Source organism: Suncus etruscus, chromosome 2, assembly GCF_024139225.1.
Source record: "Suncus etruscus isolate mSunEtr1 chromosome 2, mSunEtr1.pri.cur, whole genome shotgun sequence".
NCBI lineage: Eukaryota > Metazoa > Chordata > Mammalia > Eulipotyphla > Soricidae > Suncus > Suncus etruscus.
The window spans coordinates 36,716,191-36,737,349 of record NC_064849.1 but is presented as its reverse complement, the minus strand read 5'-3'; the positions used below and the strand labels follow the sequence as shown (position 1 = coordinate 36,737,349).

The window sequence follows — 21,159 nt, the reverse complement described above, 5'->3', positions numbered from 1 at the left end:
GTGGCAGCAGTCAACTGAGGAAGATTGTTCTGACACATTAGCATCATCCCTTTTTACTTGGGCCAGAAACTGAGTTTTCTCCTTGATAAAACCCTGGCTCAGAATATCACACCACCAGGTGTATTACCTTCCCAGTTCCAAGGGAAGGGAGGGGTCTCCAAGCAAGGGAATTGGCATATCTCAAGGCTGTGTACAGTGGAATACTTTAACAGGGCCACCTTAGAAATTCTCTTCAGATCCTTTCAGTGGCTGGTCCCACTGGCCTCCTTCCCCAACTTAATCTGCTGGCACTTGGAGAAAGCCTTCAGGGGACAATTAGGGGACAAGGGAAAATGTCAAGAACACAACTGATACATGATTAAAACAATGGTCAGTAAACTTCTTGAAAACAAGGCATATTATTTGTTTTATCAGGTAAAACTCACTTCTTAAAAAAAAAAAAAAAGCACCTCATTTCGTTTTGTTTGTTTTTAGGCCACATCTGGCAGCCTTCAGAAATCACTCCTGGCAGGCTCAGGGAACCATATGGGATGCTAAGGATCAAACCCAGGTTGTCTGCATAAAAGGCAAATGCCCTACCCTCTGTACTATTGCTCCAATCCTGAGCACATCATTTCTTAAAACACAGACACACACACACACACACACACACACACACACACGTATGTGTGTTAATTAACATGTGTTAATATGTGAGTCTAGAGTATCATAAAGGCAGAGGTGGGAATTATTTCCCTAGAGCTGTCTTCCCATCACATCCAACACCTCTAACAGGTGTGCCAAGACAGAAGATGTACAAGAACACAAACCTTGCCTTTCATCTGGCCCTACTCCTTTCATCCCACTGTTTCTCCAAGGCATGTGTCATCCAGATGGAAGAGGATGCTGCGTCCTTGTTAACATTAACTAGAAATGGAAAACAATTCATCCTGGCAATTACCATCTCTCTGCCAACAGTTTACTTCCTGTCTTTCCAACTTAACCACCTCCAGTTATCACTGTGTGACATCCCTCTTCTACCCCCAGTCACCCCTTCCAAAAAATAAACATTCAAGAGAGATGTTACAGAAGGAAAAGACCAAAAGAACATAATTTACCTTTAAAATAATGACTCCTTTTTATTTTTCTTTTAATACGTAGTTATAAATATATTTTGTCAAAATATATGATCAATATGGTCAAAACATTTGCACGTAAAGTCATAAATAAGGTCAAGGTGAATGTTTAGGTTTTTTTTCTTTTTTTTTTTAAAGATAAAAGTCCAGCTATAAGGATGCAGTCAGTCTGTGTAGTATGTGGGTGAGTGGATGAGAATGTGTGTTTATGTATCCGTGTGGTACACGCCCAAACAAGGTACAGCCTCGAGGACTGCTTGGTCTCAGCGGCACCCACATCCCTCTACTACCATCTCCTGATAATTTTTCAGTACCACCTTGTCATACTCATCCAAGTATAGCATGGAGATGGCGCTCAGTTCAGTGGGAACACAACATGCTTTGGGAATACTGGAATTGACAGAGTTGACCAGGGTCTGCACAATGGCATGGTTGGTTGAGTTGAGGTGGTCGGCCAATGGAAAAGGACAGTCCCCATGGCAGTAGAAGGCCTGATAGCCTGGTGGGGCCACAATCCAGTCATTCCAGCCCACATCACTAAAGTCCACATAGAGTGAGTGGCGCCTGCAGTTCTTATTCTTCTTCCGGGCTCGCTGTGGGTGATGCTTGGGGCTACGCTTGGCCCTCCTACGACGAGTCAAGGCATGTCCCCGGCCATCATGGCCAAAGGTGACCAGGAGGGGCCGGAGCTGGGACCAATCCCCATTCCCTTGAGGTAACGATCGGCTAATCCTGACATGCTGGCCCTGGTGGGTCCGTGTCTGGTGGAGGTGAGTCACCTCAATGGCCAACCCATAGTTGGGTTGCTTCTCCCGGGTCCAGCGAAGGACTGCAGGACTCACATCAAAAGTTTCCCACCGAGTCACATTGTGGTGGACCAGTCTGGTGTCCAGTAGTCGTGTGATGAGGTGCCCAGGAACCACTTCTGCGGGGGGCTTCATAACCTCATAAATGTTTATCCGGTGGAAGCCCTGCTCCCAGTCAGGGCCCTGGTCCACCTGCTCCCTGAAGAGCCTGAGCTCCGCTGAAGAGATCACCTCATTCTCTGGGATGCTGCTGAGGTTAAAGAAGAAGCGAAAAGCGGAGTTTTCACTGGTCCCTGGGATGTCTTCCAGATGTTCTAAGCATAAATTGGGAAAGAAAAGGAAAAAAAGAAAGGAGGGGAAAAAAGCCTGTGAACTTTTTTTGGACAATGAAAAGTTCAGAAAGCAAGCAGGGCGGGTGACAATGGTGACGAGTGACAAATTATGCTGAGAGCAAAGAAGCCCATTTAGAGAAACAGGCAGGCCTTTTTGCCTTGGAAGGAACCTAGAAATGTGGCAGCTAGCAACCCAGTGAAAATTAGCTAGCGTTCAGCAAGCACTAAAGACAGAAAACATCTTCTAACCTTTATATGTCTAATAATTTCCATGTGTCAACTCCTTACTCTACCACTACCAGGCTCCCCCTTTAAAGCCCTCTTGGCTTTGTGTACACAGTTTTTTTCTTTACAAGTGGTTGTAAAGAGAGAGGGGCCGACAGAGTGGAGGCAGGAGGGAATATGCTCCTAGCCACCCTCACCCTCTCCTTCCACTTTCGAGTATGTTACTAAACATTTCCCCAGCGATCCTAGAAACACAGAGCATGCCTTGTTGATCATGTTACAGAAGGGAAAATAAATTCCAACACAGTAATGATGCTGGTGGATTAATAACTCAGATTTACTTTGGAAAAGAAACATCCGCTAGGAAACATTCAGATCGGATTACAAGGCCCCTATTGAATAAATCTGACAAACACACAGCTGTAATATTAAATTCAGTAGGTGCTTTGAAAAAAAAAAGGGGAGGAGGGCAGAAAACCTGGGGGTGGGTGGGAAGGCTTTGATATAGCAAAAACACACTGCTAGGGCTAGCCTACATCTGAGTGGTGTCATTCCACTTCCCCCAAACCACTCCCCTTGTTTCCAAAAAATAAATTCAGCCTCAGCTCTGGAAATTCTTGGAGGTCAGCAGCACCATTCGCCAGTCTCCAGGACGGGGTTCTTTTGCTGTAACCTGAACTCTTCTCCCTCTGGGCTCCTGCAGCCCCTCGGGCCAGGCAAGCCCGGCTAACATCTCCTGCCCAGAGCCAGAGCCGGGCCAGAGACTGACCTTCGTGGTGGAAGCTCCTCACGGTGTTGGCCCGACTGGTGGGGCGCTCAGGGTACTCCAGATCGATGCTGCGGATCTGCTCCTCCTCCTCCTCCTCTCCAGACTGGAGCCGGTACAGATCCCGCATGTAATCCGGGATGACGGCGCTCTTACTCGGCTGCGGGCGGCGGCGCAGCCCGAACATCTGTAGCAGCGTCGCCTCGAAGTCCCGCAGGAGCTCATGGCTCTGCCCTGAGCGGCGTCCTCCCGCGTGGCCCTGAATCTCGGCGACTTTTTTCTTCCCCGTCTCAGGTATCAAACTAGCATGGCTCGCGCCTCCTAGCAGGACTTGGCATAATAAAACGACCATCAGCATTCGGTTACCAGGAATCATGGTGTCTCTGGGGAGGGGGAGGAGGTGGAAGGTTAAAGAATAAACAAACACCGATAACTGGAGAGAACTAGAGATGTCGCTGCATAGGCACAGAGGGCTAGAAATGGAGGGTCAACATGTAAAAACAGGTCAGAAAGATCAAGTTTGTGTCTTCTCCCCTCACGCACACACTCCCACCACTGCCAGCTGCAGCCATGCACAGAGCCTGAAAGTAGGAATTGCCCTGTAATTACTTGGTCTAACTTGTTTACAGTCAAATAACCCCAAATCAGATAGCCTCCATCCTGTTAAACTTTTTTTTTTTTTGGTCCCAACTGCTATCTGAACCATGATCTCAGCTTGGTTTCTTCAAGAATAAACAGTTAACATTTAAAAATAATAATAAAAAGGGGGGGGGGAATTAAAATGCCGACGCTCTCCACTTCTCCACTTTAGACTCCTTCAACCTCTCCCCAAGTCTTCCTCCTCCACCCCAGCCAGCCCAACTTCCACAATTTGCAGCTGGTTCCTTGCTAGAGGGCGGGCAAGAAGCAAAAGGGCAAGGCAGAGCGAAGACCCTGCCAGCCAGCCGGCTAACCGGCTCGGTCCCAAGGCCAAAAAGGAATTCTGCAAGGAGGTCGTGTGGCTTAAACGTTTGCATTTCGGGATGGCTCAAGAGCACTGAAATGCCCGACGTGTCTAGAGCGTCCAGACAGGGAAGAGGTGGCAGATTCCGAAGCGACCTCGGAAAAGTTTTGACAAACAGCTGAGAGCTGCCCAGGGACATGGGAAGAACGGTGGTGGTGGTGGGGAAAGTGGCCGGGAAGGTTAGTCCGCAGGTGGAACCCGGGGCTTCGGACCTTTCCATCTTTCTCTGAACCCCATCAAGCTCCCCTTTCTTGCCACGCATCCAATCTGAGTGCCGAAAGCGAGAGGCGCTTTTCCAAAAGCACAGGTTCGTGCTGGGTGCGCCACGCCACGACTGCTCCAAGGCAGAAGAGAGCGACAGCGCTGCGTAAAGCGGAGTGTGTGAACCCTGGGGATGGGGTTTGTGGGGTTGGGTGGGTGGGGGGACATACGAGGCGGGCGAGGGTGGGGAGGGCGGCATGAAATTCCCAGGGGGGAAGGAAGAGGTGTCTACTCACTGACAGAAAACAAGGCATATAATAACAGTCCATGATTCTCGAACAGCCAATCTGGAACAGTCTTGCGGGGGAAGGCTCAGAGGAGCTGCGGCCGTGCGTGGCTCGGGAGGGCACCGCGGAATGGCTCCTAAAATGAGTATTTGAATCGAATGAGACTCTGGCGCAGACGGGGCTGTGTTTTTCTTCCAGCCCCCTCCGAGTCACGCGGGTGGGGAGGCCACTCCCCCGGTGCCGAGGCCACTCCCCCCGCGGGCTGCGGGCGGTGAAAAGGCCCGCGCGCCACCCCCGCTCCGTCCCGCCCCCGAGCCCAGCCTGCCGGGTCCTGGAGGAGCTGCGGGCGGTGCTCCCCGGACCCCGCCACCCGTTCCCGGGAGCCCAGCGCGCTCCGATTGCGCGCAGTCCTGGCTTCTACCTGCGGTGCCCAACTCCGCACTGCGCGCCCGGCTGTCTGTCGAGAGGCTCGAAGCGAGGGGTCACTGGTGCGCACTGCTAAGCCGGCACCTCGGAGCGCAAAGGCGCCCCCAAAATACACTTCCAAAAGCACTCGGAAAAGAAGCGCTGAGCGTGAGATAGGCGCATTTGCACCGGCCATTCCCTCCCCCTGCTTTTCCCTACGACATCGGTCAGCCCTGGGTAGACGTCTATCCCGCGAGCGCTTCGGAAAGCGCTCCATCTCCAAAACGGCCGCCCCGGTCCAGCCCGGAGCCAGAAAGGGCGGAGGTTAGGCGCTGGCCCGTGTGGGAAAGTGGAGAGGGAGCGACTTGCAAGGCTGTTTCCTTTCCCTTTTCGGGGACCGGACTGTCCACACCCCGACGGCCGCCCGCCGCGTCCTCCCCAACCAAAGCGAGTGTCCCCAGGACCCGGTGGTCAGAAGGGACCCTTCCAACCGGAGAGGAGGACTCAAAAAAGAGGCGGCGCCAAGGGAATGGGCACATCACATTTTCCTGATCTTAAAGTCGCCGGGTTTTACAAACGTTGAGTCCGTGCAGAAAGCAAATCTCACCAAGACCCCAGCAGTAAAGAAAAAGTGGTTTTCGGCCTGCACACGACCTCCTTCTCTGTTTTACATCTGCTTCTTTCCTCTCCCCCTTCTCTTCTCTCGCCACTCCTCCCTCTCTTCTCCCCTCTTTCCTCTTTCCTTTTTCTCCCCCCCTCTGTCTCTCTCTCTCCACCTCGTTTCTTCCAGCTTGTCTTATTTTTTAAAGCACTACTCACCCCCCCCCCGCCACTTCCTCCCCCCACAACCCTTCCTTCTTTGCACTAGCTGCAGAGTCGCTGCAAATATTTCGCTAAGATTTTTACCAGCCCACGGGTCAAAGAACGGTTGGGGCCTCCAAAGAAAGATGCTGCGCGCACGAGTAGTTCTCTAAGCGCCAGGTCATGGACGCAAACCTGACCCACGCAACTCTGCGTGTGACTAAAACTTCCTGGGGTCCTGAGCTCCCAGATCCCCACTGCAAAACGCACTTGCACTCGGCCTCCTTTTCCTGGGACTGTTCTCAGTTCCAGTTCAGGTGCCTTCAAGGACCTAAACTGAAAACTCTCTCCTGTCTTTTCCTCCCACTGCGAATTTGGTTTTTCTCCTTGGGGCGCTCCCTGGAAGCCTCAAGAAAGGAAGCAGGCGCTTTATTCTCCCACCGGCGGCAAAGGGCCCAGTGCCCCCAGCACCAATGGGAGAGGGTGCGGAGGCCCCCCGGGAGGGTCCACGTGCCAAGGCCGGCGCCGCGGGAGCCGTGTGGCGCTTGGAGAGGCTGCGGGTTTCGCCTTCTCCGGCACCTCCGCTGGGGCTGACGGTGAAAGGGCTGGGGCGTAGGGTTGGTTTTTTTTTTTGTTTTGTTTTTGAGTTGCCTAAAACCCTTTAAAAAAAAATAGTCCCGTGGGAAGTGTTCCAGAAATGCGAAAAGCAGACGGAGAATGGCCGGTCCCCGCTGCGCGGACCGTGGAAGGGGCGGGCGCCCGGCTTCCCCAGATAGTTCTAGTTGCCCTAGACGCTCCCATGACGGCAGCGCTAGCGTGCACTGCGCTCAAGCACCGAGGACAGCCGGTGGCGTTCAATATTCGAATCCATCTCTTCTACGTGTTTACTTCGGTCATTTTTTTTGAAAAGATAAATAAGAAAAATAATCTTCTTTTGACTAAAAATGGGGTGGAGTGTGCATGAAGCTCGCGGAGGACGTCCAAGACTCCCCTTCCCAAGTAGCTTTTCGGAGAGCCTCAGTTTCCCAAGTTATCTGTCTTTCAAAGTCTCAGCCATCTATCTATCTCGTTCTGGAGCCCACAAAGCGTAAATCCTCTAGAATCCCAACCTCAGCGACACCGGGAACACGGCTGAGACCCCGAGCCCTCCTCCACCGAGGAGGGGTTCGCAAGCAAAGTCCCCAGGCTCCTGGGACCCCGAACCCCGTCGGCTCCACTCCTCGAGCAGCAAGAAGAGCCGCCTGCCCGCCGGCCGTCTAGCCGGGCCAGACACACCCCGCACCGTCTGACGCATCCAGGAGCGCCTGACATTCTAGTCGGCTTCGCGACGGACTGGACCCCAGGAGATGACAGGAAAGAGATCCCGGAGATGCTGCAAGCCCAAAAAGCAACGGCAGCCCTGCAGCTCTCCAGGGCGTCCCCGCAACTCCCCACGCACCCCTGGCCTGGCTCAGGTGTCCTCTCCCCAATAGGGTACCCTTCGGGGCCCCTGGGCTCTCCCAGCCACCCCAGGACCTGCGCTCTCTTTCCACTCTCTTTCCCCTCACCAACCCAGCGTGTCTTGGGGATCTCCAGGGCCAGCCCACGGGCGCCGCGATGCGCTCGACATTCCATCCAGGATCTTGGCCCACCAGCCCTTTCCAAGGGTGGCTCTTTCCATTCTTCTCTCCGGCCCCCCAAAAACTTTCAAAGGGGGCAACTCGCCTTCGACTCCCAGACGGAGAAAGTGGACCCGAGGCGAGAGAGAGAAAGAGATAAATAGAAAGAGGCTTGGGTGTCTTTCTGCGTTAACCTAGCATCCCTCCCTCGGGCCACCGTGGAGGCGGGTGGAGGCAGCCAGGTGGCGGGGTCCGCGGAGGTGAGGAGAAGAGGCCCCCCCCATTCGACCTCCGATCCCAGCCTGGGCGGCGACCCTACCGCCCTCATTCCTGCCGCTCCTCCTCCCGGGGATGCGCCTCGCCAGGTAGCCCCGCTCACTCGCTCACCATCGGTCCCTGCTGGAGCGGGCTCGCCGGCGGCACTTCCACGGGACCTCTGCAGGGCTGCGGCGACCCTGGGCGAGGGCCGGGGAGCTGGGCGCTGCAGGCTCGGGACGGCGCGCGGCGGAATCCCATCCGGGAGCGAGGCGAGACGCTCAGCCCGGAGCAGCGGCGGCGGCGGCGGGGGCGGCCCCCGGATCCCGACCCCGCGGTGCGATGCGGGGTGATGCGGTGCGGTGTGGGTCGGAGCTCACCTAGCTTCCAGGCTGCGCTCCGCGCTCCGGCCCTCCCTCCCTCCTGGGCGGCCCTCGCGCATCTTCTTGTCCTCTATGCCCTCTCTCTCTCTCACACTCTCTTTCTCTCTCGCTTTCTTTCTTTCCTTCTACCTCCCGGGCCCTGGCAGCCCCTCCCTCGGTCCCTCCTCCCCACTCGGGAGGGGAGCCCCGCCTACATCCTCCCGCCCGCCGCGGGCCTCTCTCCTTGCTCAGGCCCCGGGTCCCGGAAGCCCGGGCAGCGCCCCGAGTCCGCAGCTGCCGCCCGGGCTCCGACGCCGTCGTTGCTGGCGGCCCCGGGAAGCGGCCAGGAGGGCTCACCTGGGGACCGCATGCGGAGGTCCTCGAAAGCATGCACCGACTAGTCGCCCCGTCTCTTCCCCAAATACCCCTGGGAGTCTGGGCTTCCCTGAGCTCGGGCTAACTGCTTGCCCAAACCGATGATTAAAACACTGAGTAATCACCATTTACCCCGAGTAATTAGAGATAATGAAACACCTCTAAAATCAGGTTATGGAGAAAGGCGCGGTGGAATTGGTTTAAAGGGTGGCCTTCCATAAACTGTTAAAAAGATTTTTTTTTTTTTCCAAACGCTTGAGAAACAGGCTGGCTGGCTACGTGGAGAGCTCTAGGCACCTACCTCGTGGGCTTGGATAGGGTGGTTGGTGGGTTCTAGAAAATGCGGCTTAAGTGATTCTAGTGGAATGCCTGCCTACTCAATGGCTTTGGGAAGGCAGCCCCCGTAGAAAGTCGCATTTCCCCTGTCTCCAGAGCCTGCTAATTACCTTTCTGAGGTCAGAGGAGACTTGGAAAGAGAGAGATGGCTGGGGCCATGTTTTACAGTAAGAGAAGTCTCTTGTCACTCAGAAGCCTTTGGGGTGGGGAGATAGTTAGGTTTTTGTTTTGCCTTTTTTCTTTTTCTTTTTTGAGCGGGGTACAGATTACTTACAGTGCACCTATAGATCCTTAACTTCATTCAAGTCAACTGACCTGAGAGGTAACGATATAGAACTTACAGCCCTTTTAGTCCACAGGGGTAAAGAAGAGATGCCCTTCAGTCTGTTTTTAAAGAGAGAAGGAGGTATGCAGAAGTGGTGGGTCTCTTTCCTAACAGAAAGTGCTAGTAATCTCATTAGCAGTGGGGTGGAATGTGGGGCTTTCAAGCCTTCCCAAACAGGAGCTCTGAGTGTGGTATGAGCAGCATCTGGATTTCACAAGCAGGGAAGGGGGAGGACAGTGAGGTTAAAGGGACTTGCCTACAGTCCCCAAGTCCCTAACAGATTCTGTCCTGCTGAGAGTTTACAGGCAGGACCTGGCTGAGGGGCAAGTTCCTAAACTCCAGGGAGCCAGGGTAATGCTGCGGACTGAGCAAGTCCACTCTGGATATTTTTTTTCCTCCAGGAATGACATTCCACTTCATAGTCTCTGCAAAGCAGCCAGGCCTTTTCTAAAAACAGGTATAACCCAGGAAGAATAATATCCCAAGACTATGCACCTTCACTCTTCAGAAAACCAGAACTGCTTCCAGTGTGGAATAGATTACAAATGGGAGGTGCAAGAGAGAGAGAGACTAGCCAGGAGAACAGGCCAACCTTTTCCCAAGTTAGGCCAGAGAGGGTTTTTAGACCAATGTAGCATCCACAAGAATAACAAGCATATGGCTTGGGGCAAATCTTTTCATTCCTATGGGCCTTGGTTTTCTTATCTACAGAATGCAAGAACTAGAGCTGGTAATTTTTATTAGTTTCTATGTTGCCCTTTCAAGAATTTAATAAATTTATTGACCATTCATGAAACATCTAACTTCCATTTTCTAATTTTAGTGGCTCTTGAGCACAACTCCTTTCTCAGCACATCTAGGCAACACTACAGCCTTGGAAGATGACTGACAATATACTTTGTTTCCAACAGAACAAAAATTACATTAATTATTAATAAAAAAAACAATACAAAATTAACACTCCATTAACCAGTTACTGAATGTCCATGCTCAGGCAGTCAGTGCTTCCGTTCACCATACCTGGAGTAAGGACACACTCAATGTTCATTGAATTCCTTACATTAATCCATGTTGGTTTAATGTTGTTTCACTTACAAAGTATGCTATTTGATATGTAAACAGAAAAATAACATTGATAGAGAAAGACTTTATTTTAAAGTGTGGTTTCTTTCTTTCTTTCTTTCTTTTTTTTACACCAATGTTTGGGGTAATGGATATTATCTCATTTTGCTGAAGTCCAGATAATACAGTATCCATTAGCCCTCCTGTGTGGCTGTGAATGTCATTGACTAATAGTGTCTGATTAAGCCACCGGCATATGTTGTTTAGACCCTGATATGGTTCTTCATCTGTAGTAGGAGGACTCAGCTCCAGTTCTCTTGGGAGACAGCTTGATTTCCACCCAACATTTCAGATGGGCACTGCCATCTCCTCTTACCAACCTCTCGTGTCATAGAACTCTTTGCTAGTTCAAGAACTAAATGAATGACAGCCAGTGAGAAGTGGTGAAGTAGTCTAGCTAATTAGTGGGGGAATTAGTCTAGCTCTTGGTGTTTTTCTTAAACAAAAAATAGAGGAACTAAATAAAAAGTTCCTAGACTCCCCAAAAGCAGCCCTCCAATCTTAGTTTAAGATTAAGAGAAGAGGGCTAGAAAGATGACTCAATAAACTGAAGCACATACATGCTTTTTGTTTTGCTTTGGGGCCACACCCAGTGGCACTCTGGGATTACCCCTAGCTCTGTGCTTGGGGATCATTATGGCAGACCTAGAGGACCATATGTGTTGCCAGGAATCAAACCTGGGTCCATCATATGCACGACAAGAGCCTTACAGCCTTACCTGCTGTATAACCACTCCCTTGGAGCACATGCTTTGTATGCAGGAGACACAGGTCCAATCTCTGAGAATAGAACCTGGAGGATTCCTGAGCATTGCCAAATGTGGTCCAAAAATAAACCAAACCAAACCAAAACAAAACAAAAACACAACAAATAAGATTAAGAAAAGAGGCATCAGAGAATAAGTGAATAAGGCACTTCTTTGCATGCAACTAGATGCCCCTGTTTGATCCCTGGCACTATATATGAGCCAGAGCACTACCAGGACTAATCCTTAGCACAGAGCCAGAAGTAAACCCTGAGCCCCTCTTGGTGTGACTCATGAAAACAAAACAAAACCAAAAATATAGAAATTCATCAAATTTAAAGGCAACTAATGATCCTCTACTGGGAAAGCTGCATTTGGAAGTTTTTTTTCCTATGTAGCATCAAGAAATAATAATAGATGAAACAAAAGATAACCTTAAGATTTTTTTTCTCAAAGCATGTTCTGAGACCACAAACTTTAAACCAAATTGGGGGTGCTGATTAATTAATGTAGATTTACCTGGTGTCACTTGTACCAGCTCTGAACTCAGAAACGTACATACTTTACAAGGTCATTTGATGATCTCAATATATTTATATATATAGAATATGTATTTAATAGATATGTATATATATTGCTATTGGTTTGTGAGACATACCTGGTGGTACTCAGGGAATACCAAAAATGCTCAAATGACCATATGTAGCTCCAGGAACTAAATCCAGGACAGCTACTTGCAACATAAGTGCCTTAACCTTTGGTAACATTTTTCCGCCTAATCTACCTCTCTTAAAATTTCTTTCAGTTGAAGCCAGAGAAATAGTACAGCTGGTAAGGTGCTTGTGTGGTGACCCTGGTTCAATCCTTGGCACCATATATAGTTCCCTAAGCATCTCTAGGAATGATCACTGAGCACAGAGTTAGGAGTAATCTCTGAATGCTACCAGGTGGTGGCCCCAAACCAAAACTTCATATACATATATATAAGCCCTGCAATGCTCTGGACTTACTCCTGGCTCTGCACTCATGAATTACTCCTGCTTTGGGAATCATATGGGATGTCTTCCATTAAATACAAATTAGCTGTGTGCAAGCTGTGTGCATTACTCACTGTACTACCTTTCCAGGCCCTCACATATTTTCAAGACTGAGAGATACCAGAAAAAGGCTAAGGTCTAAACATTATTAAATAGGAAAGGAGTATGCTTGGTTTGTGCTTTACAAACCATTAAATATGGTAATTATAGTGTTTACTAATGCTCAGAATACACCAAAATAGGTCTATGTAAGTAAAAGATTTTCATTTCTATAGATGTGGTAGTCCTTAAATCTGGGCACTGATTAAATCTTCAAACCTTCTTTGCCAATTAAACAGCTATCAAAACTATGAAGGGGTACTTTGAAGTGATTCTCCACATCCTTGTTAACTTCTGAGAAGCAGTCACAGGCATATATATATTGGAAATGAAATCACAAATGCTCTCCAAAGCTGGCCAGGAACATTAGTTCTTCTCTAATTGTTTCATTCTATTTTGCACACTTGCCAGCTGTCCTCAAAACCCCCATTTAAAACAATCTGAGTTTAACATGTGAGAATAAGACATTCAGGAGGCTGGTTTAAGGTTCCTAAAAGTTATAGTAGGTGCCAGTTCTTAAAACAAAGAACGAGGGGCTGGGAAGGTGGCGCTAGAGGTAAGGTGTCTGCCTTGCAAGCGCTAGCATAGGACGGACAGTAGTTCGATCCCCCAGCATCCCATATGGTCCCCCCAAGCCAGGGGCGATTTCTGAGCACATAGCCAGGAGTAACCCCTGAGCATCAAATGGGTGTGGCCCAAAAAAACAAAACAAACAAACAAACAAACAAAAAACCACAGAACGAAAAACAGAATCTAGAAGCTTGTTTCCATCTAATTGAATAAGATCTGTGCAATTGAATAAGATCAGAGGTGCTCAGCAGTGCTTTTGGGCTTCACTTGGTAGTGCTTTAGGGACCACGTTCAGTACTGAGATTCAACCAGGTTCATGGGCTTATTCACATGTTAGACATACCTTAACCTTTGCATTATGTTTCTGGCCCAAGACTATTATCAAGAAAAAAGTGTCTTACCTTTGCTGGTTCTCAGTTTCCATCTTTTTTTTTTTTTTTTTGGTTTTTTTTTTTTTGGGGGGGGGGGGTCACACCCGGCGGTGCTCAGGGGTTACTCCTGGCTGTCTGCTCAGAAATAGCTCCTGGCAGGCACGGGGGACCATATGGGACACCGGGATTCGAACCAACCACCTTTGGTCCTGGATCGGCTGCTTGCAAGGCAAACGCCGCTGTGCTATCTCTCCGGGCCCTCAGTTTCCATCTTATATAAGATAAGAACTGACTACCTTCCTCACAGATCATTCTTACGATCCAAAATTAAGAAATTGTATAACCTAGTAGTTGAAAATCATGATCAAATGACCTAAACCTCCATTGTCTTGATTACCTCATTTATTATGAGAATATTAATTTATATCTAATGTTCTTATAAATGTTTAATGAGTTAATGTAACAAAATGACAGATATAGAAATACTCAGTAATTATTCACCATTATTATCATTCCTTGTAAAGGTGATGTTTAAATGAGCCAAATAGATGAACTGAAGTACTGTGGTATTCAAATTGCTTTAGAAATAGTGACAGGTTTTATCTTTCAGTAGTAAGTGATGAGGGGGCATGGAGTGGCCACAAAAGCTACTCTGGGTGACTTGGGTCCAATGGTTTGGTGCTCAGTGATGGAACTCAGGATTTCCCATGTGCAAGGTATGTACTCTATCACTTAAACTATATCCCTGGTCCCACTCTTCAACTTTTAGAGACATGAGTTCTATCTCACACTTATTTTGTAAATATTGGTGCCAAACATCCCAGGTGTTCCTTGAATAAAACATTTTTATAAGTCAGTACTCACTGAATTAACATTCATTATGAGTTATCTTCATTAATATGACCTATGAATATCTCTGCCAAGGTGACTAGTAACTATCTGTCAAAGTGGATGGCCATTGTGACTGACACCGAGGAACTAGAATGGGTGAACTATGTCCCACTTTTGATTTTTCTCATTTCTAATATCTCTGATTTCTTTTTCTATTGTTAACTGGCATGTAACACTATACTTGTTTCAGATAAAAGCATAATGATTTGACATTTTTGTGTGTGTGTGTGTTTTGGACCACACCTGTTTGATGCTCAGGGGTTACTCCTGGCTAAGCACTCAGAAATTGCCCCTGGCTTGGGGGGACCATATGGGACGCCAGGGGATCAAACCAGGGTCCTTCCTTGGCTAGCGCTTGCAAGGCAGACACCTTACCTCTAGCACCACCTTGCCAGCCCCGATTTGACATATGTTTTGCAAGCTGATTACCACAATAAGTATAGTTGATATTCAACACTATTATCTTTTTATTTTGGTTTTGGGATCATACTCTATTGCATTCAGAGGTTATCCCTGGTTCTGTGCTCAGGAGTGTCCCCTGGTGGTACGGAGAGAAGACTACATGAAGTTTTGGGAGTAGGCAGGATTCAAGGCAAGTGCCTTAACTCCTATACTCTGGCTCCATTATCATTAGCACTGTTTATGTTTAGTTAACTATTTTTTGTGATAAATTCTTATTTTCTAATCTGTATTTATTTTTTATAAAATTTACAATATTATTGTTTAAACTTACAGTGTTGTTATGCTATAAGCCCCAGGATATGTACTCCCCATTTATCTCAAAGTTCCTTCTTTTCCACTAATACCCTCAAATCACATTTCACTGATTTCTAACTTTTGTGGGGGGCTCACATCCGGTGGCGCTCAAGGATTACTCCTGGATTTTCACTCAGAAATCGCCACTGGAAGACTCAGGGGACCATATGGGATGCTGGGATTCGAACCACGCACTGTCTGTATTGGATCAGCTGCATGTAAGGCAAACGCCCTACTACTGTGCCATCTCTTCAGCCCCCATGCTTTCTAACTTTTTCTATCCTTTATGAAAAAAAATGTATACCCATTTCCCTTCCTCACCTTTGATATGCTGTTTTCAAAACCCAATATTTTCTCTTTAATTAAACAAATGCATTCCTACTGTGGTCCCCAATGCCTTAAGTTGTTCTTTTGCTACTTTCTGCAATTCCCTGGGTTTTTAAATCCTTCAAAATAGAGAATTAAATATGGAGAGATAATTCAAATCTGAAAAGTCTCCAGAAAGATCAGACATATAAAAAAGAGTGTGTTTATGTCTTAACATGCTTAGCATGTGAATAGCCAAATAGGACTTGGATACCAAACGTCTTCCCTTTCCAAGAATGGTGATAATAAAGAGGATTGAATGACTGTAACAGAAGGAAAGATATTTGACTTCTCCCTATTTCAGGCTTCCTTCCCTGAGCAATGGCCCCCTTTACTCACCTATATTAGAACACAACTGGAATTTTAATTTTAAAAGTAAATATTAATAGGGGCCGGAGGGTTGATGCAATTGGTAGGGCATCTGCCTTGCTAACCTAGGATGGACCACAATTTAACCCCTCGATGTCCCATATAGTCCCCCAAGCCAGGGGCATTTTCTGAACACATAGTCAGGAGTAACCCAAAAAAGTAAATGATAATAGATATCAAGATATCAAGAAAATTAAAGTGGGGTCAGAGAGATAGCATGGAGGTATGGCATTTGCCTTGCATGCAAAAGGACCGTGGTTCAAATCCTGGCATCCCATGTGGTCCCCTGAGTCTGCAAGGAGCAATTTCTGAGCATAGAGCCAGGAGTAACCCCTGATCGCTTCTGGGTGTGACCCAAAAAACAACACAAAAAAAAAAAAAGGAAATTAAAGTTTTTCAATGTTTTTGTTCTTGGCCCCCATGTCTATCTTCCACCACCAACTATGCACAAATAGTGAGTATGGCCTGGAAGAAATGCAAGGTCTTATACACCATGACTTTTGGAAGCAGGAGTGATATCCTATGCAGACTTCTGAATTGTGATTTCAGAACAAGAAACCAACTGAGTCAGTTAATCTAGTAGTCTCTGCAATTTACACCAACAAACTTCCTAGACTTTTGCAAGGAAAGCTGCTTTCAGTATAGCATGTGATCCAAGAAATTTAATTGTCTAAGTAGGACCTGGATTTTCTTTTATAAACTAAATAGCTCATGGTTCTTGCATATGAAGAATTTATTTTGCCACTTAAAATAATTTTTATTTTTATTATTTTTTATTATTGAATATTTTATTATTGAAATACTGAATTAACAATACTTTTCATGCATGTATCATTCCAACACTACACTATCGCCAGAGTCACGGCCTCCCACCAACAATTTCCAAGGGCCGCTGTCTGTGTGCTTTCCTCAAGAATCAATATCTATTATTTTTAATTCTCTCAGGGATGATGGACCACCAGAAACAACACTCAGACATGCTTATGGATAGTCATGTTGTGAAAAATCTACCAAGGTGTATACATGAGACCTGTGTACTTTTCCATTTGTTTACAGTTCAATCATGTTCACTGAAAATAGTCATTTAACACAATTTTGTAGTATTCACTTATTTGACCATCATCTGAGGTCCACCAGAAAGAAACAACATTTCTAGTCATCTCAGGGTCACCAAGAGGTGGCACAGCAAAGCTAGGATGGTCCCCACAGCATCAAAGCAAGCAACCTCGGGTTTTAGGAGCTGTGATGGTGCCTCCCAGAGAGCAGCAGTACTAAGGACTTGACCGCTGGGGACCAGCACTGATGGGGGTGGGGTGTTCCTGGAGGCATTGCAGTGGTAACTGGGTCCTTTCTTCTTGACTCAGGTTGGAACTGGCACTGCCCAAAGTGAGTATCCCTGGGAGAAGGTGGGTCCTTCTACTCCTTAGAGAAAAAAATTCTGAGTGCCAACTGGAGGAGCCCAGACTGGAGAACTGGGCCTGAGAGATAGTGACCAGAAAGTGAGAGAAGACAGGCTCCAAATGGAGAGGGTCTCCATTCTGAACCCCCTCAACTACAAAAGAAGGATGTGGGGAGTCTTGAAGAAAGAGAGAGGAAAAGGAGAGAGGGAAAAAGAAGGGGAAAGAAATGAGAAGGAAAGGGAAAGTGTGTGTGATGGGGTGGAGAGCCAAATACAAGTAGTCCAAGTTTGGTACCTTTCTGGAAGTTGCCTTCCCACGCAACTTCTGAGAAAAGGTGTCTCAGAAATCCAATAAGGGTGGGTGGGCTGAGCTGCAGGTAAATAATGTGGAAATGAGAGGTGAGGAAAGAAGGTGTAGACATGGAGAGGAAAGTGTGGACATCCAACCCTGGGAAGATCCTAGTTCTGCACCCATTCCTGAGGACATCAGATATGTAGTGGGCTGGGGACATACACCTCACCAGACTAGTGGCAGGAGGGACTCTCGGACACTCCCCCGACCCCAGGTTCCCTTGGGGTGGAAATTTATCTTCATGCTCCTGATCAGAGGGTAGGCAGCTTCCCATGGTCCTTCTAAAAAATATTGGTCGGTGACTCAGTGGTCCCTGGGCTCAGGGGCGTGCTGGTAGTCCTGGCAGGCAGCAGTGCCCTAGCGAAAGACCTGGGGTGTCACTGCAGCATGGGGGTGGAGATAACCCCACCCTCTTGAGAGCTGCCTTCGGCCAGGCCGCCCCCACCACACCCCAGCCACCAGCCAGCTCTCTCCTTGTTATTTTTAGCTCATGGGTGCACCATCCTACCTGCAAGAGCTCGCCTAACTCTCAGACTCGTTTTGCAGGATTTGAACCGCAGGTGTCTAATCTGACCCACCCTTGAATAAACAGCAATATGGATGGGCAATAAGGGAGGAAGGGAGGAAGGGAGGGAGGGAGGGAGGGAAGAGAGGGAAGAGAAGAAAAGAGGGGAAAGAGGAAGGAAGGAAGGAAGGAAGGAAGGAAGGAAGGAAGGAAGGAAGGAAGGAAGGAAGGAAGGAAGGAAGGAAGGAAGGAAGGAAGGAAGGAAGGAAGGAAGGAAGGAAGGAAGGAAGGAAGGAAGGAAGGAAGGAAGGAAGGAAGGAAGGAAGGAACTTGGAGCACAAAGTGTAGAAGCCTTGAATTTTCTGCATAGAACACTTTTGCTTCCCCTGGCAGTATTCTCTCCATAATCTTTTTTTTTTTTTTTTTGGTTTTTGGGTCACGCCCGGCAGTGCTCAGGGGTTATTCCTGGCTCCAGGCTCAGAAATTGCTCCTGGCAGACACGGGGGACCATATGGGGCGCCAGGATTTGAACCAGTGACCTCCTGCATGAAAGGCAAATGCCTTACCTCCATGCTATCTCTCCGGCCCCCCTCCATAATCTTTTTGGGTTATGACTTGGCATCCAGGTGGCAGAGTCTGGCTTACCCACAGGTAAAGAAAATAGGGACTTTCCCAATTGTTGGGGCCCTTGAGATCTATTGTCATTTTCTTTACACCAATGTCTCCAGATTCTTTCTCACCACCCAGCCCATTCCTTGACAAGCATAATTTTAACTTTACATTTTATGCTTAAAATGTTGCTGCCTCTGTGGTTTAGATATATACCACAACTATATAGCTAGAAATTCTTAAATTTGGGCCACCTAGCACTTAATCCCTAACACTATATAAAGTCCCTAATCCCCACCAGGAATAATCCCTGAGCACAAGGCAGGAAGTAAGATCTGAACACTACTAGGTGTGATAAAAAATTTTTTTCTTAAGTCAGACATGATCCTACACTTGATCTTAGCCAAAAGGCCAAGAAGTGATGTCAGCCAAGATCATCATAGATCATAGATTCATAGATCCTCATAGATCACCCAAGATCCTCAAGGAATAGATTTTTGGGATCTGTGAAAAAACTGAAAATGTGATCATACAATTTGAGAGGTTCATTATAAAAATAAAAAAGCATGCATGGAAGTGGGCAAAATTCTATCAAGTTTTTAAGTGGATTTGGGACCCAGGATGAGTTAAAATATGTCTGCAGACTAATTCATAGTCTTTTTTTTTTTTTTTTTTTTTGGTTTTTGGTTTTTGGGCCACACCCAGTGGTGCTCAGGGGTTACTCCTGGCTGTCTGCTCAGAAATAGCTCCTGGCAGGCACAGGGACCATATGGGACACCGGGATTCGAACCAACCACCTTTGGTCCTGGATCGGCTGCTTGCAAGGCAAATGCCGCTGTGCTATCTCTCCAGACCCTATAATGCATAGTCTTAAATATCTCTTTTTAAGTGCATAATTCTAAATATTTCATTTGTCGATATTTCTAAGTTGTATATGCAAGCTTAGGTTTAGAGGTATAAAGCTTTTATACCAGGAGAAAAATGTTTTTAGTTTTTCACTAAGGCAACAAGAATACTCTCTTTATAGCCTTTCCCAAAATATATGCGCGCGCGCGCACACACACGCACACACACACACACACACACACACAGACACACACACACACACACACGAGCACCCAGGAAACAAAGATCGGCCAGGAACCAAGTTCCTTCTCATACCCACCAACATCCACTTAAGTCTCTTGACATCTTAAAGTGAGACCAAATGCTACAGTGTATATGAATCTAACTTACAGATCACAAAATATATGGCTAGTGGCGTTTATGAAAATAAATGCTGATGAGTTTCCATATGGTAGTTATAATTAGATGAATAATTATACTAATAATTATAATTATGTGAATATTTGCATATTTTCTTCAACCCATATACTTACAAGGAAAATCAATGTATTTTAGATTCCTGGCCATTGTTAGGCACATTCATATATTATTATCTATTTAATCCTCAAAGTACTTTATGGTTTATATAACTATAGTTATCCATTCCTCCACTCCCCCCCTTTTTTTACCTTCTCTTTTCAATAATATCTTTATTTAAGCACCTTGATTACAGACATGATTGTAGTTGGATGTCAGTCATTTGAAGAACACCCCCCCTTCACCAGTGCAACAATCCCACCACCAAATCCTCCGTTTCTCTTCCCGCCCCAAGGCCTGTATTCGAGACAGGCATTCTACTTCTCTGACTCATTGAAATTGTTATGATAGATCTCAGTGTAGTTATTTCTCTAACTGCACTCACCACTCTGCGGTGAGCTTCATATCATGAGCCGGTCCTTCCAGCCCTCATCTCTACTGTTCCTGGGCATTATTACAATAATGTCTTTTATTTTCTTAAAACCCATAGATGAGTGAGAATATTCTGTCTATCTCTCTGCTTCTGACTTATTTCTCTCAGCATAATAAATTCCACATACATCCACATACAGGAAAATGTCATGGCTTCATCTCTCCTTTTTAAATATTTGAGGAAAGAGGCACAGAGAGGTGACATAGATTAACAAAGTCTCCCAATAGACACACAGCTTTTAACATGACAGTGTCTGCTTCAGAGAGGGGAGCTGAGAAAATGAGCAGATTTTGTTTAAGTACATCTGATTCCTAACTGTCTGCAGTACTGTGCCTTCTTAGTGTTTGAAATAGAACAGTCATGTTTGGGAGTTCAATCAATCCTCTCACCTAACTCCTTGTCAGAAAAACTGTCCTCACCCTATTCACTTGCTTTTTATTTCTCACACAGCAGTCAGGCTCCTAAGCATCTTTACAAAAAAGCATATACATAAATCCTTTTAGGGGGGCACACCCAGCAGTGCTCAGCTTCAGCGATCACATGAGGTATGGACTGTGGGAGATTCAAACCAGGGTTGGAGGACAGTGCTTTAACTCCTTTAAGATCTCTCAGTCTCCTTACACATATATTTGTATTAGAGGCACATATGCTTCTACTAATCAGGCAGCCTGAGAAAGGAAAATACCTCTGCCTGCAACTCCTCCTATTCTCCTAGAACCTTCATCATTTGGCACAGCTACAATATAGCAAAACCGAGGAATGACATCTCCCTTCTTTATGGTTAAAGATCTTATTCAAGGTGAAGTAGCAAGAAAATGGCTTTTTTACTTTTTGTTTATTTGATTGTTTATCCTATCAAGTAGTTGAGCCCAGGAAGAGTTCTGCTGTGTGCCCTGTGGCAGGGATATTTAAAGAACTTCACCAAGCCCAGGCTCATTTAAAAAATAAACACAAAACTTGCTTATGCTTTTAGCAGTGAT

General features: G+C 46.9%; 1 protein-coding gene and 1 pseudogene across 2 annotated transcripts; both read right to left on the bottom strand.

The window, feature by feature from the left end:
- Positions 1 to 1,092: 1,092 nt before the first annotated feature.
- Positions 1,093 to 8,066, bottom strand: BMP4 (bone morphogenetic protein 4). 2 transcript variants are annotated; one of them, XM_049767336.1, is made up of 4 exons: positions 7,927 to 8,066; positions 4,749 to 4,871; positions 3,248 to 3,627; positions 1,093 to 2,235 (listed from the first exon to the last, which is right to left on the bottom strand). In XM_049767336.1, exons 2-4 carry the CDS (start codon positions 4,775 to 4,777, stop codon positions 1,379 to 1,381), a joined length of 1,266 nt encoding a protein of 421 aa, XP_049623293.1. In that variant the 5' UTR covers positions 4,778 to 4,871; positions 7,927 to 8,066; the 3' UTR covers positions 1,093 to 1,378. The 2 variants fall into 2 exon arrangements, with proteins under 2 accessions (XP_049623293.1, XP_049623286.1); XM_049767329.1 differs by lacking the exon at positions 7,927 to 8,066 and having other exon boundaries at positions 4,745 to 4,789.
- A 10,664-nt stretch (positions 8,067 to 18,730) lies between these two features.
- On the bottom strand, positions 18,731 to 18,807 carry LOC126002943 (uncharacterized; annotated as a pseudogene).
- Positions 18,808 to 21,159: the final 2,352 nt, after the last annotated feature.

Coding starts and splice junctions, on each gene's coding strand:
- BMP4 (XM_049767336.1), bottom strand. CDS start 4,777: ATGGACTGTTATTATATGCCTTGTTTTCT. Junction 3,628..4,748: donor TATTATATGCCTTGTTTTCT/GTCAGTGAGTAG, acceptor CCCCCTCCCCAG/AGACACCATGATTCCTGGTA. Junction 2,236..3,247: donor GAGGAGCTTCCACCACGAAG/GTCAGTCTCTGG, acceptor ATTTATGCTTAG/AACATCTGGAAGACATCCCA.